General features: G+C 39.0%; 1 protein-coding gene across 1 annotated transcript; it reads right to left on the bottom strand.

Moving 5' to 3' along the window:
- Window positions 1–11,114: 11,114 nt before the first annotated feature.
- On the bottom strand, window positions 11,115–13,294 carry LOC126592551 (transcription factor RAX2-like). The gene is made up of 3 exons (XM_050258268.1): window positions 12,847–13,294; window positions 12,584–12,713; window positions 11,115–12,159 (listed from the first exon to the last, which is right to left on the bottom strand). The coding sequence occupies exons 1-3, from the start codon at window positions 12,980–12,982 to the stop codon at window positions 11,457–11,459; spliced, it is 969 nt and encodes a 322-aa protein (XP_050114225.1). The 5' UTR covers window positions 12,983–13,294; the 3' UTR covers window positions 11,115–11,456.
- Window positions 13,295–14,242: the final 948 nt, after the last annotated feature.

Below are 14,242 nucleotides of genomic sequence, written 5' to 3'. Positions count from 1 at the left end.
TAAGAATATTATTCACCTTTGTGTTGACTTTATATATAGAAGAACAACTACGGTGTCCATGTTTCTTTAATACACGATGTAATTATACTAATAGGTGGAGACTTTAGGTTAAACCGTATACTTCTATTAAAATTCTTAGGGGTAAATTGCCCAAATGGTCCCTGAGATTTGCATAACTCATCAGGTCCTTGAGATTCCAAATCGATAAAAGTGGTCCCTGAGATTGTCCACGATCCATCATTTCAGTCATTTCGTTACAAACTCCGTTAAGTGTCCCCGAGCTCTTAACCGGAAGTTTGGGCAATTTTCAAAGCTTTGTAACTCAATCGTTTCTTAACCAAATTCAACCCATAATATATCAAAATGAATATAGGAAAGTGTAGAATAAGATTATATCTATTTTGAAGCCCAATGGTTGCTGGATATTGCCAGAAAATAGCCTCAAAGTTGACTGGTCTGACTGAAAACTTGAAAACTCGCCGGAAACTAGGTAAATTTTAAACTTTCATAACTTCTTCAATACTCAACGAAATCAAGTGATTCAAAAATGAAAATCATACTTCTTGACGAGACAAAAAGAATGGTTTGGCCGGAAAACAGCTCGAAAGTGGTTGTCTTGGTCTCAAGTTAGCTACTTTCGAGCCATTTTCCGGCAAAACCATGGTGAGTTAGCCATCAGAAAAGATACCATTCTCTTCGTCTCATTGAGATGTATGATTTTTGTTTTTGAATCACTTGATTTGGTTGAGTATTGAAGAAGTTATGAACGTTTAAATTTACCTAGTTTCCGGCGAGTTTTCAAGTTTTCACTCGGACCAGTCAACTTTAAGGCTATTTTCCAGCCATCTCCGGAAACCATTTGGCTTTGAAATGGGTATAATCTATTCTACACTTTCCTATCTTCATTTTGATTTATTATGGGTCAAATTTGGTTAAGAAACGATTGAGTTACAAAACTTTGAAAATTGCCCAAACTTCCAGCCAAGAGCTCCAGGACACTTAACAAAGTTTTTAACGGAAGGACCAAAATGATGGATGGTGGACAATCTCAGGGACCACTTTTATCGATTTGGAATCTCAGGGACCAAAGTGATGAGTTATGCAAATCTCAGGGACCATTTTGGCATTACTCAATTCTTAATTTCGTCATTGCTTTTAGTATCTAGGACTTAAAGAACAAAGAAATGGAAAAGAAGAAACAGTGGCATATATAAACAATTTGTATAATAACAGACCCCTAATCAGATGACAAAAATCTGTATGACTGTTTAAAAGTGAGCCATTGGCCAAACAAAGCTCAAGTTAAGAACTGATTAGAAGGGAAATAAGATGTTTCCAAAAAAAAAAAGGAAAAAAAAAGAAAAAAAGAAGGGAAATAAGATTAGTGTTGTGGTCTATTTTTATCTGACAAAGGGAGAGGGGCCGGCAGCACAGGAGAGAGGGAAGAAAGATGTGTGTTTGTAGAATTGTAGGGGAATGTGTGTGTTGTTATCCCTTCTACATTATGCCTTTATTTATAGTAGTAAAGGGAGATAAGATATTCCTTCTTCTCCAAGTAATACAAGTTGTAATAGGAAAGGATAACTAGAATCAAATCTAATCTAGGATTTACACAATCATACTTAAACTAGGAATGTTCACAACATTCCCCCTTGAGTGTGTAAATACTCAAGGTAGATTCAGCATCATGCAGAAGTTGAGGAAGTCAACTCGTCGGCACTAATTCCAAGGAACAACGCTTATTCTCAATAAGGTAGGAACTTGTATAAGTAGTAAGTCTCACTAAAAAAACCCTAAGGCTATGGCAAAAGCCCAAGTAGGGACAAAATCCATAGTCTAAGGAAAATGTATGAGAAATGCAAAGTCAAAAGAAACGTCTACAGGACGTCATCAGGGACATGACCAGCCCAAGGTGGGTGCCTCGTTAAAACCTAGTTAGGTAGCAAAAACCCATTGGGAAAAATGCTCCTAATCGTAGGGAAAAAGAGTACATTAAGATCAAGCAAGTATCTACAGGATACTATCCCTGAGTTTGACATAATTCCAAAGAGAAATAGCAAAGTTACAACTCAGAAAGTTTACGCATACCAATTCCATGAACAAGCTTCTGAAAAATCGCCTTCGGCAGTGATTTGGTGAAGAGGTCGGCCAGATTATCTTGTGAATGGATTTGCGTGACTTCAATCTTCTGATGCTCTTGTTGTTGATGTGTAAAGAAAAACTTCGGCGTAATGTGCTTGGTGTTGTCTCCTTTGATGTAACCCTTATTGAGCTGTTCGATGCAAGCTGCGTTGTCCTAGAAAATCATTGTCGGGGCATTAACGGCGGGATGAAGATCGCAGAAGCTTCGAATATGGGCCACTACTGCTCTCAACCAAAAGCATTCCTGAGTTGCTTCATGTAAGGCGAGAATTTCAGCATGGTTAGACGAAGTGGCAACTAAGGTCGATTTAGTTGACCTCCAAGAGATTGCAGTGCCTCTAACGGTAAAGAGATAACCCATTTGAGAACTCGCCTTATGTGAATCAGATAAGTATCCAGCGTCGGCATAACCAACAAGGCGAGAATCAACCCGATGAGCATAGGGTGTGGCATCATTCGAGGATTCGTAGGGATAGAACAAGCCCAAATCTGTAGTACCCTTAAGGTAATGGAAGATGTCTTTCACGCCAGTCCAGTGTCTGCGTGTTGGTGCATTGTTGTATCTTGCCAAAAGATTAACAACGAAGGAGATGTCGGGTCTAGTGCATTGAGCTAAGTACAGTATATCGCACTTAGATAAGGAACTTCAGGCTCCAAAATCTTTTCATCATCCTTCTTCGGACGAAAGGGATCTCGTTTTGCATCTAGCGTACGAACGACCATAGGAGTACTCGAAGACTTCGCTTTATCCTTATTAAAACGGCGCAACACCTTCTGGGTGTAGTTCAATTGATGTACTAGGATTCCATCCGAACAATGCTTTATCTCGAGACCAAGACAGTACCGAGTCTTACCTAGATCTTTCATCTCAAATTCTGACTTCAGATGTGATGCAGTTCTCGCGAGCTCTTCATGAGTTTCGATGAGATTCATGTCATCGACATATACTGCAACAATCGCAAATCCAGAATGTGACTTCTTAATGAACACACAAGGGCATAGTTCGTTGTTCACATATCCCTGACTAGTTAAATACTCACTCAGACGGTTATACCACATTTTTCCGGATTGTTTCAAACCGTAGAGTGAACGCCTCAGCCGAATTAAGAGTGTGTTCCAGGGTTTGGAAATACTTGAACCAGCCAATGTAAGTCATTCGGGAACTTTCATATAAATTTTCGTATCAAGATCCCCATAGAGATACGCGGTTACTACGTCCATCAGCTGCATATCCAATTTTTCAGAAACTACCAAACTAATAAGGTAGCGAAAAGTAATCACATCCATAACGAGTGAGTAAGTTTCATCATAGTCAATCCCGGGGCGTTGTGAGAAACTTTGTGCTACAAGATGAGCTTTGTAATGCACAATCGCTTTCGAACGAAAGCCCACTTGTAGCCAACGGGCTTCACATGGGAAGGAGTAGGAACTACAGGTCCAAACACCTTACGTATCGCAAGTGAATCGAGTTCGACTTGGATTGCTTGTTTCCAGTTTGACCAATCAGCTCTACGTCGACATTCATCAACGAAACGCGGTTCAATGTCATCGCTCAACATGATCTCAATGGCAATTGCAAATGCTAATGCATCGTCGACAATCATCTCATTTCTACGCCACACATCATCTAAGCTAGCATAATAGACCGAAATCTCATGATTCTCGGGAGGAGGATTCGTCTCTTCAATGACGCTTCTTTAATCTAGAATTTCCTCATGAGTTGGGTAGAATGAGTAAGCGATAATCTGATTCACGGTAAGCTCTTCAGGACCTTGTGCTGTGGTTTTCCTCTTCCAGGGGTGTGAATCCTTTGAACCAAGGGGTCTGCCATGCTTTTGTGTAGGGGCAGATGATTGGCTAGCCGCTAATGTACGTGGATCACCAGAATTGGCCTCCCGGGCTTCCAGAAGGGCAGTCCGTCGTACATTTGGTACATCCATCTTTGCAGGCGTATTCGCAATTGGAATATGTGATCTTGTCATGTGCGCTAGATCGGTGAAAACATCTGGCATGCTCTGAGCTATGCTCTGGAGATCTAATATGCGCTGCACTTCAGCTTTGAACTGAGCGATGCGGGGATTTAAATGAAACAAAATGGGAGTCGTCCACGATAACTCACGTCGTTCATTAGGAACGTTGACGTTCTTATCTCCTCCTAATGACGGGAAAACTGTCTCATAAAAGTGACAACCGCGAAACGAGCGGTAAACAGGTTGCCTATCAAAGGTTCTAAGTAACGAATAATCGAAGGAGAATCATATCTGACATAGATTCCCATCCTTCGCTGAGGCCTTATTTTTGTAAGTAAGGGCGGCAAGATCGACATATATACCGCACAACTAAAGACGCGTAGATGCGATATGTCGGGTTCACATCCGGTGACCAACTGAAGGGCACTAAATGGTTGTGTCGCAACAAGCCTCAGGCGGACCAACTTTGCTGCGTGTAATATTTCATGGCCCCAAGTAGCGATCGGGAGCTTGGTACGTATGACCAACGATTCGAGCAATCATTTGTAAGCACTTAATAAAAGCCTCTGCCAGGCCGTTCTGGGTGTGAACATGGGGTACAGGATGTTCAACTTCAACCCCAACCGACATGTAATAGTTATTAAAGGTTTTAGATGTGAATTCTCCAGCATTATCCAATCGAATAGATTTGATCGGATAATCAGGGTGGTGAGCCCTGAGCTTGATAACCTGAGCCAATAGTTTGGAGAATGCAACGTTCCTTGTGGACAACAAGCACATGTGTGACCAACGTGTGGAAACGTTAACCAAAACCATAAAATATCTAAATGGTCCGTAGGGAGGTTGAATTGGTCCACAAATGTCCCCCTGAATCCGTTGTAGAAAAATGAAAGGATTCGAACGAATCTTGTCATAAGAAGGCTTAGTAATAAGCTTTCCCATAGAACATGTTTGACATGCGATTTCATGGATCAAACCTAAGCTTCGAGTTAGTGGATGCCTGTGTGAAGATTTGAGGATACGACACATCGCTATTTGTCCAGGATGTCTCAAACGATCATGCCAAAGTGTAATTTCGTGCGCGGTCCCTGTGGTAGGGTCGGCCACATAGTGGCATTCTATAGGGCGTATGGTCGTAGTATACAGACCACTCGGGATACGCTCTATCTTTTCTAGAATACGCTTCTGGCTATATTCATAAGAAGTTATGCACATAAATTCAACTCTATTTTCTACGTGGGTTTCAGCGTGGTAATTGTTATCTCTAATGTCCTTGAAAATTAGTAACGTTCTTCCGGAACGTGGAGAATAGAGTGTCTCAACAATGGTCAAGATTGTACCATTGGACAACATTATGCGTGTCTTACCGTATCCTTCTATAAGGTTGATGGGCCTGAGAAGGTTGTCAGTGGTGCATTCTTAGGTATGAAGTTAGTGAAATAGATGCGTTCACGCAAAACAGTGTGCGTGGTTGCACTATCTGCCAGACAACTAACTTCCCACTAGTCATACCTAGAATGAAAAATTAATTTGAATCGGTCAGATGCATAAAAGTTTATAAAAACAAATATCAATTCAAAATAATTTCATTTATTCAAGGATTAAAACTTAATATCCAAAACAAATCGCCAACGAATAATCCAAAACATAAAGGAAAATTGTTCAAAATCAACCAAAAAAAAGGGGGGGTTCGGCCACTAGGTGGAATTCGGCCCAATGGTCTTATTTTAACTAAAAAAATAAGTCTATGTCTAAAAGTCTAATCTTCTATAGGAGTGGTATCCTCTTGAGAGTCAGAAACCTCCATTTTTGTAGTCTCCGGTTCGGCCACTTGCATGAAGTTTGATTCAAACTTCTAACGACGAGAATGATATTCATCTACAACCTTCTTGGGAGCTCGGCAAACACATGACCAATGGTCCTTTGAACCTCAGTGATAACACATATCGTCATCCATGGTTGTTGGTGCTTTGCCCTTATTTTTGAAGTTCGGGGCCTTGGGAGCAAGGTTTGGGCACTTTTGGGCTTTGTTTCCTTCCTTGGATGGGCCTTGGCTCTGTTGACCTTTATGGGATGGCTTCTGGCCGCCCCTACCACACCTCTTTTTGCGTGTTGGGTGCTGATTATGCTATAATGTGCTTCAGGCACAGCAGTAGCCCCAGTAGGTCGAGCTTGATGATTCTTCATCAACAGCTGGTTCTGCTTTTCAGCAAGAAGTAAACCAGAAATCAAATCCGAGAACTTGGTGAACTTCTGAGCTCTATATTGTTGCTGCATAACAATATTAGAAGCAGAGAAGGTCGTGTAGGTCTTCTCTAGGAGATCCTCTTCAGTCAAAGTTTCATTGCAAAACTTAAGAAGTGATCGGATTTGACAAACTTCAGAATTATATTCATTCACAGACTTAAAGTCTTGGAAGCGCAAGTGCTGCCAGTCATGTTTTGCTTCAGGCAAGAATATGTCCTTTTGGTGATCGAAATGATCATCCAAAACGACCTATAATGCACGTGGATCCTCCTCAGCAAGGTACTTAGTTTGCAGAGCGCCATGGATATGTCTTCGGATGAAGATCATAGCAGTGGCTTTTTCAGCTTCGCCAACAGGTTTATCTGTTGCTTCTTCAATAACAAGACGTAAGTTCTTTACAATGAGGTAGAGCTTCACATCTTGGACCCACTTGAGGTAGTTCCTTCCAGAGACCTCCAAAGCGGTGAAGTCGAGTTTGTTCAAATTCGACATGTTCCTATCATAAAATAGATGGACAAGATGTGATTAGTGTAATGGAGAAAAATCAATCCATTCACATAGGAGTAGAACATAAGGTTCTAATAGACATGTATTGGTTTAATTTTGCATGAAAAACTTCAAGTTTTCAAATAAGGCATGTTTATAAGAAACTTCAAGTTTCAAAGTAATTATGAACTTCAGGTTCATATATTCCTGCAGGCAAACACAAATATATATGCAAACAAATATGCAACAAGTATATGCAAAAGTATTGTATAATTATAAAGGAATTATTTATTTGGACTTCAGGCCAAATTAAAGTGTGGGTGGAAAAATATAAAATTGTAACATCCTACATCGCCCAGGGGAGTGATCCTTAAATGTATATTCACATCCCTACCTAGCACAAGGCCTTTTGGGAGCTCACTGGCTTCGGGTTCCGTAGGAACTCCGAAGTTAAGCGAGAAGCAGGCCAGAGCACTCCTAGGATGGGTGACCCACTGGGAAGTTGCTCGTGAGTTCCAAAAAACAAAACCGTGAGGGAATGGTAAGCCCAAAGCGGACAATATCGTGCTACGGTGGTGGAGCGGGCCCGGGAAGTGATCCGCCCCGGGCCGGGATGTGACAAAAACCCATTAGGTCTAAAATAATTTAGACGAATAAAATTCGGGGTCAAAAAGAAAACACTAAGCCACGGGTGGCTTGAAGAAATTGTGCCATGAGACCTAGGCCTAAAAAAATGGGCTGTGATTGGGCTACTGCAGGCAGACCCCAAATTATTTATTTATTTATTTATTTTCGCACGGGCTGGGCCGTGACATCGCAGAGCAATAGCAAGCCCAAAGGGCGCTGATGCAGGCCGAATGATGGAGCCCCATAGGGCTCTGGTTGAGGAGAACTAGGACACCCCAACGATGCTAGGTGTTGGAGCGCGACAGGGTGGACGTCGGCGTTGCTTCAGGCGACTGTCCTTCGGGGGTTTATGGCATGGCGGAGCACGGGGAACCAACTAGGAACGGAGATTGGAGAAATCTCGACGTGATATCAAAACCCTAGAATTTTGATTGTTATTTCAAAAGAAAAAAATCGAATCGGAGACAAGAACTCGTCAGGGGCGACTGCAGGTCGTCGGGGGTAGTTGGGCATGGCTGCAGACCATGTTGTTCAACGATTTCATGGGTGGCGACGCCTTCTGGGCGTCGGGTCTTGGGGTTGGGCCTGGAGCCGTAGCTCCAAGATGGGTTCTTGGCTCGGGAAAGGATGGAGGTGGCCCATCATAGGCACTGGTTTTCTGGGAAGAGGAGAGCTGTAGGCTCTCGGTTTGGCGTGGAGACCCCATCTGCAGGATGGTGGTCATGGGTTCAAAAGAACCCTAGTCCTAATCACAAAAAAATTCTCTTTTTTTTTTTTCATTAATTCAATGAAATGCATATATAATTCAATGAATCACATATTTACTTTGATGCATATGCAAATAATAGTTTCAATGCATGTACATATGTAAGATTCAATTCATGGAAAATATCAAATTCACATAATTGTAGCAATTTTGGTTATGAGGCATACACAATTTATGTAGAATCTAAAATACATTAAACGTAAAGTTGGGTCATGCATCATGGTGAATGTTCATGCTATCAGGACTTGCAAAATATCGAGTTAAAAGCCGTTGTTTTGAAAGAACCTGATTGCGTGATGATATGGATGAACTGGTTTGATGCAGAAAAAAATTCTCCAACGTCAGATTCCTAAGCGCAGCGGTAGGAGCGTGCTGATAACGTGTTATGGTCTATTTTTATCTGACAAAGGGAGAGGGGCCGGCGGCACAGGAGAGAGGGAAGATAGATGTGTGTTTGTAGAATTGTAGGGAAATGTGTGTGTTGTTATCTCTCCTACATTGTACCTTTATTTATTGTAGTAAAGGGAGAGAAGATATTCCTTCTTCTCCAAGTAATATAAGTTGTAATAGGAAAGGATAACTAGAAGCAAATCTAATCTAGGATTTACACAATCATACTTAAACTAGGAATGTTCAGAACAATTAGTTGATTTATAGTATCTATTTTGCCTATGGGCTATTGCACAAGAGACTGGTCATAAGCCACATAACCCTCTCTGTATAAACGGAATAGGATCCTATCTGCATCCTCAGAATTCTGGAGATCACTTTATCGTGTTTGTTCATCTGTCATCCTACAATTAAATATTATTTTGAATTTTTATTTAAAATTGAATACAAATAATGCTTGATAAAAACTGATCGCACGATATACGATAAACATATACGATAAACATACACAATAAAATATTTTCTAAAATCCTCATAGAGAGAATCCTCGTCCTATACAAACATCCAAAACTCCAGATTAATTTATAGAATTTTTTTTGCAAAAAGTTGCTTAGAAATTTCGTGGGTCAGTTTTAGTTGGTGCCACAACTTTTACCTTTTTCCCTCCACTGGAAAAGACAGTCCTGATAAGAAACCTTTCTGCATTGCTTTAGAGACAATTATAATTGTTTAATCCCATTTATATAATGCCTATAGCTGGCAAAACACATTAGTCTAATCTTCTAGCAAAAAGCAGACAAAACATATGTTGGAAGAGGTCAATGCAAATTATGGAATGCATTTATCTTTGACATTGCTTTCTGTCTTTCTTATGGAAAACAATTACAAACCAGCAAAACCCTTCAAGCCTCCCCAAGGGCGTCATCAAGTTCCCTTTAATAATCCCTGCTCTATTGGAGAATCTTAGCTATTTTTAGTTGTGCATTATATGTTATGACAAGAAAGATAGACGTAAAGAGATATACAATTAGACATACGCCAGACTTTCTATGAGACAAAAATTTTGTACGTTTTTCTCATTCTATACACTTTTGTTTATTTTTGTCTTTTAAAGTAAAAAACAAAACATAAAAATTTAAAAGGAGAAGTATAATTTGGGAATCACTTTCCTTTGTTCATCATTTACGTGTTTTTGTTTTTTATTTTTTGTTTTTTGTTTTAATTCAAGGATGGATCTTCCCCTCTCACTACCTCATAAGTCTTAATCAAAAGTGTAATCAATTATTGACACCAACCTCACATGTTATTTGCCTAAAATTAATTAATTAAGTAATAAACCATTGAAAAGAGAGACAACTCTCCAGGATAATTGCTTGCTTAACAGCAGGCTCTGATTTAAAAATCATAGTTTAAAATTTAAATTATGTTTAAGCCTTAACCTCATGGCATTATCAGCTCTACTTCCAAGACCTCCAAAGAAAATTAGTTCTCCTATTTGCTCCCATGCCCAAAATCCTGACCATAATTTGATGTCTTTTTCAACAAAATTTAAGAAAAAAAATACAAGATGGAAATTGTTAAATAATTAGCACTAGCTATTATCAACCATGCCAAATTATCACGTTACGTGTGCCATTGGCAGTGCACAAACAAGGAACTGACGTAACTGATGACGCCAATGAGATGTGTGTTTCGGCTTAATATGCCGGCCTTTCGTTCTATAATATTGTTGGTTCTATAAATTATTAGGACTGAGATTGGGATTAACTTCTAAGTCATTTTTAATTTTTAAACTTATTTTTATTTTTCACATACTTCTCTAAATTTCTGACAATCAGAAATTGAAGAATATTAATGACCAAACATTAGCCAAGCTGTGAGAAAAGTACAAAATAGATGTGTGAATAACACTATCCTTCTTAAACTCTAACATGAAATTTAAGGGCATCTCAATTGGGCTGCCTAGATGAGCCCCTAGCTCAATTTTAAAGAGGATTAGAAAAAACTCCATCTCCAACGCCCTATTCACCTCTTAAGATAGAGTCTCCCTGGAGGTCCAAAATATAGGAGTGAGAAAGAAGTTTCTAGCGTTAATTACTAATGTTTTAATAATATTTCAAATAAGAACGCTACCTATTGGTCCACAATCGTTATCTCTCTAATCTAGAGAGTATGATTGGAGTAAAACTTTTTAGGGAGCTACTAGAGTAACTTTTTAGTCATTTTAGTTAAAAAAATAGAGAGCATAATTGGAAATGTTGTAAACACTAAATAATTAAAAACTCTTAAGACGTTAATATCCAAGATCTAAGACGATAATGTTCATAATTTTTGTTTATCTTACCCATCACAACATGGACACAGGAATTCGTTGTAGGAAATTTTTTACGATGAATGAAATAGGAATATTCGAGAGCATGAATCCGTTGTCGCCGGAAAATATTTCGCCTCACCAAACTTGACCATGGAAAAGAACAATGCACAAGTACGAAGAAATAATTGTTAGGGTGAAAAGATTGCAGATTTCGTCCGTTCTTTAAAGGTGATGGGTTTTTCCTTCTGAATTTTCGACATCTGCATGCCTGATTAATATGGTAGTGCAGTTAAACTGTACTTATACACCCATCATTTCCCAAAAAGTAAATGCACAAAGGAAACTTCTACCACGTACTGTCAAAAAAATAAAAAAAATTAAAAATTCACCCACACATCAGAAACCTCCTAACCCTCTCTCTCTCTCTCTCCACAAACTATCGAAATCTGAAAATCTCCATCCCATCCCTTCCTAACTTCTCCAGATCGTTTTGATTTTATTCACACAGTCAGCATCAGTAGTACATCATGACCTTTTCCTGTGTCTTGTCTTCATCAAACAAAAAGTTGTTGCAACTGCCTGTACTGCTAAGTAACTGCTTAATCTCTTCAAGTCCATAGTCTAATCGTGCTTGATCTTCCCACATCCCACCATTTCCACTGGAATTATTCTCCATAATTTTCTGCTCTCCTCCAAACCCAGTAAAACAATTATAATTTTTTAAACCCATGTGTAACTTCACCTCCCCATTAGTTGCACCACCGCGGCCGCTGCCACCGCCGCCATAAGCACCGCCATATTCATACTCTCTTTCTCTGATCTGATGATTGCTGTAACTCCCATCAGAAGAGCAGCAACTTGCTTCACCTCCAAATATCAAGATGTTTTCTTTGACTTGGTAATGCTGCTGATGCATGTGTCTCCCCACAAAGCTCTCTTGGGGGACTTGGAGTACAGAAGCAGCAGCAGTATTAGTAGAAGTGCTGCTCATGAGACTTTGTGAAAAAGAAATGGGCTCCAAAGTGTTGGTGAAAGACCTGGTTTGTGTGTAATAGCTAGTGCTGGTGTTGTTCCCTCGGTATGATGACGAGTGAGATTTTAGAAGCTGGGATGGGAGAATGCTTATGCCCATAAGCTTCTTTTTTAGCTTAGTGTTCCAGTAGTTTTTTATGTCATTGTCAGTCCGGCCTGGCAACTGAGCTGCTATAATTGACCACCTGCACATTGGTGTAATTTAGTACCGTAAAAAGAAATGTGACTGCATATGAAATTATCATAAAAGATCTAAACTTAGCATGCAAGGAAAGAACCCAAGAAATTAAAACATTATATTGTTGAATAATGCAAGAAAATTAAAGAACCCAAGAAATTAAAACATAAATTCAATAATTTAGATGCATGGCACAAATTCAGTCTGAAAGACTGCGTAATTACTACGCGCCTTAAACAATCTTTCATCCCTTATCGTAAGGTCATTGTCCTGAACCTACACGTCATGAATTTTTTCAGCATATAGCCCATACTATATTCTATGTAAGATGTAAAGTTACATTGATAACCCAGGTGAGGAAAATGTTAAAGAATTGAAGGGAAAAAAGGGGAAATTGTAGAGGAAAATGGGATTTGAAAAAAGAAGGGTACCTGCTTCCAATGTTAGTAAAGAGGTTGCAGATTATTTTATCTTCTTCATCAGAAAATTCACCATGTTTAATGTTGGGCCTGAGATAGTTTAGCCATCTTAATCTGCAACTCTTCCCACATCTCTTAAGACCTGCAGTTGCAAACCAAAAGGCAATTCAGTAATTGTCACAAACAAAATAAAGGGATAATGGTTTAAAAAAAAAAACCCATACAAATACATGTGATCAAAGTGACTACATGAATAAAAAAAAAAAACAACATACCAACTTTCTGTGGAAGAGCAATCCAATTCCCTCCAGTTCCATATCTTTCTATGTACTCTTTCAGCTTTGCATCTTCTTCAGGTGACCATGGTCCTTTCTTCACATTTGCCTTGTCACAGCAAGGAGCTCTCCCCATCTCTCTCTCTCTCTCTCTCTTTCTCTCTCTCTCAAATGCAAATAGGCTAGTGGTGAATACTTGTGTGTGGAAGTTAGCTGTCTAATTTTGCCTCTGTTTCAAGGAAGGAGAAGGACTTGGAAGAGAGATTATGGTGACTGCTGCTTTCTGGGGATATTATTTATTGAGAGAGAGCAGAAGTCAAAGGACAGCCTCTCTAATTTCAATCATCTCCTAACTTTTTCCAACTCTTTTTCCAACTCTTTGTGTTTGTTAGAAATTGAACCTACTAGGCCTAATAGCCTCTCGGAGAACTTTCCATCATAAAACTAATAGAATAATAGACCCTCTCGTCCCACTTCCCGGTCTAAACCTTACTTGGTCTCTTCCTCCTCCAACAACACAAAGAAAGCTTCAACAAGGTCTTATGTCATGAAACATATAAAATAAGAGAATCGCATTTACATTGTCTTTTATAATTTTTTCTCTTCTTTTTCTTTAATATTCAATGAAAATCAAAAGACCAAAAATTAAAGAAATGTGCACGTAAGGAGAAATAAGAATGTGAAAATCACTACTCTAACATTTAGTTTACATTGGTGCAATACTACTAAAGTATCCATATATGTTCTTCTAAACTTTTTTGTTCCTTTTGTAATACAGGCCAATGATGAGAGCATAGGCTTACGAGATTCAGTTTAAGGACGGAGCAAGAAACTATTTGATTCGAGCAACTACCTAATATTATTGTAGACCTTTTGTTAGAGGATAATTATGATTAATTGATTTTGGTGTGTGGTATTTTTTTTCCATCAACTGGGTTAAAAGCTCCAACGAGTCTTATAAATTGGTTATGTCATTCGCACACATCAAGTGATGTGTGAGCATTTGATATGATAGAACAAAATAACTAGTGTATAAACTACGTACCTAAACCCTTCGATAATGAAGTTGGTTGATTTGAGAAAAAAACTAGGGCTTGAAGAATGGAAAGAGAACGTTTGAAAATTTGGGATCCTTTGAACTGTGACCCAGTGAGGTGCATGCATGCATAAGGTTGATTTAATTTTCAATCAATTGGGTTTGGTCAATAATATGTGAGATATAAACAAAAATCAACTCTGTCGGAACAAAAATCAACTCTGTCGGTTTTAAGGGCAAAACATCAAGTCAAAATATAATTAGTTTCAAGTTACATGCATCAAGTATAAAAAGTGACATATCACTTGACTTATGAACCCATTTGTTTTCTTAATCTTACATGCAAATGTGCAAAGAAAA

The sequence above is a fragment of the Malus sylvestris genome, chromosome 12 (genome assembly GCF_916048215.2).
Source record: "Malus sylvestris chromosome 12, drMalSylv7.2, whole genome shotgun sequence".
In the NCBI taxonomy this organism is placed as follows: domain Eukaryota; kingdom Viridiplantae; phylum Streptophyta; class Magnoliopsida; order Rosales; family Rosaceae; genus Malus; species Malus sylvestris.
This window is presented reverse-complemented; position numbering and strand designations above follow the sequence as displayed.

Bases quoted from the DNA above. Each gene is read 5' to 3' on its own strand.
- LOC126592551 (XM_050258268.1), bottom strand. From the start codon at position 12,982: ATGGGGAGAGCTCCTTGCTGTGACAAGGCAAATGTGAAGAAAGGACCA. The intron at 12,714-12,846 runs GTATGTTGTTTT...TTGCAACTGCAG, and splicing joins TGCTCTTCCACAGAAAGTTG to GTCTTAAGAGATGTGGGAAG. The intron at 12,160-12,583 runs GTACCCTTCTTT...ACCAATGTGCAG, and splicing joins TTTACTAACATTGGAAGCAG to GTGGTCAATTATAGCAGCTC.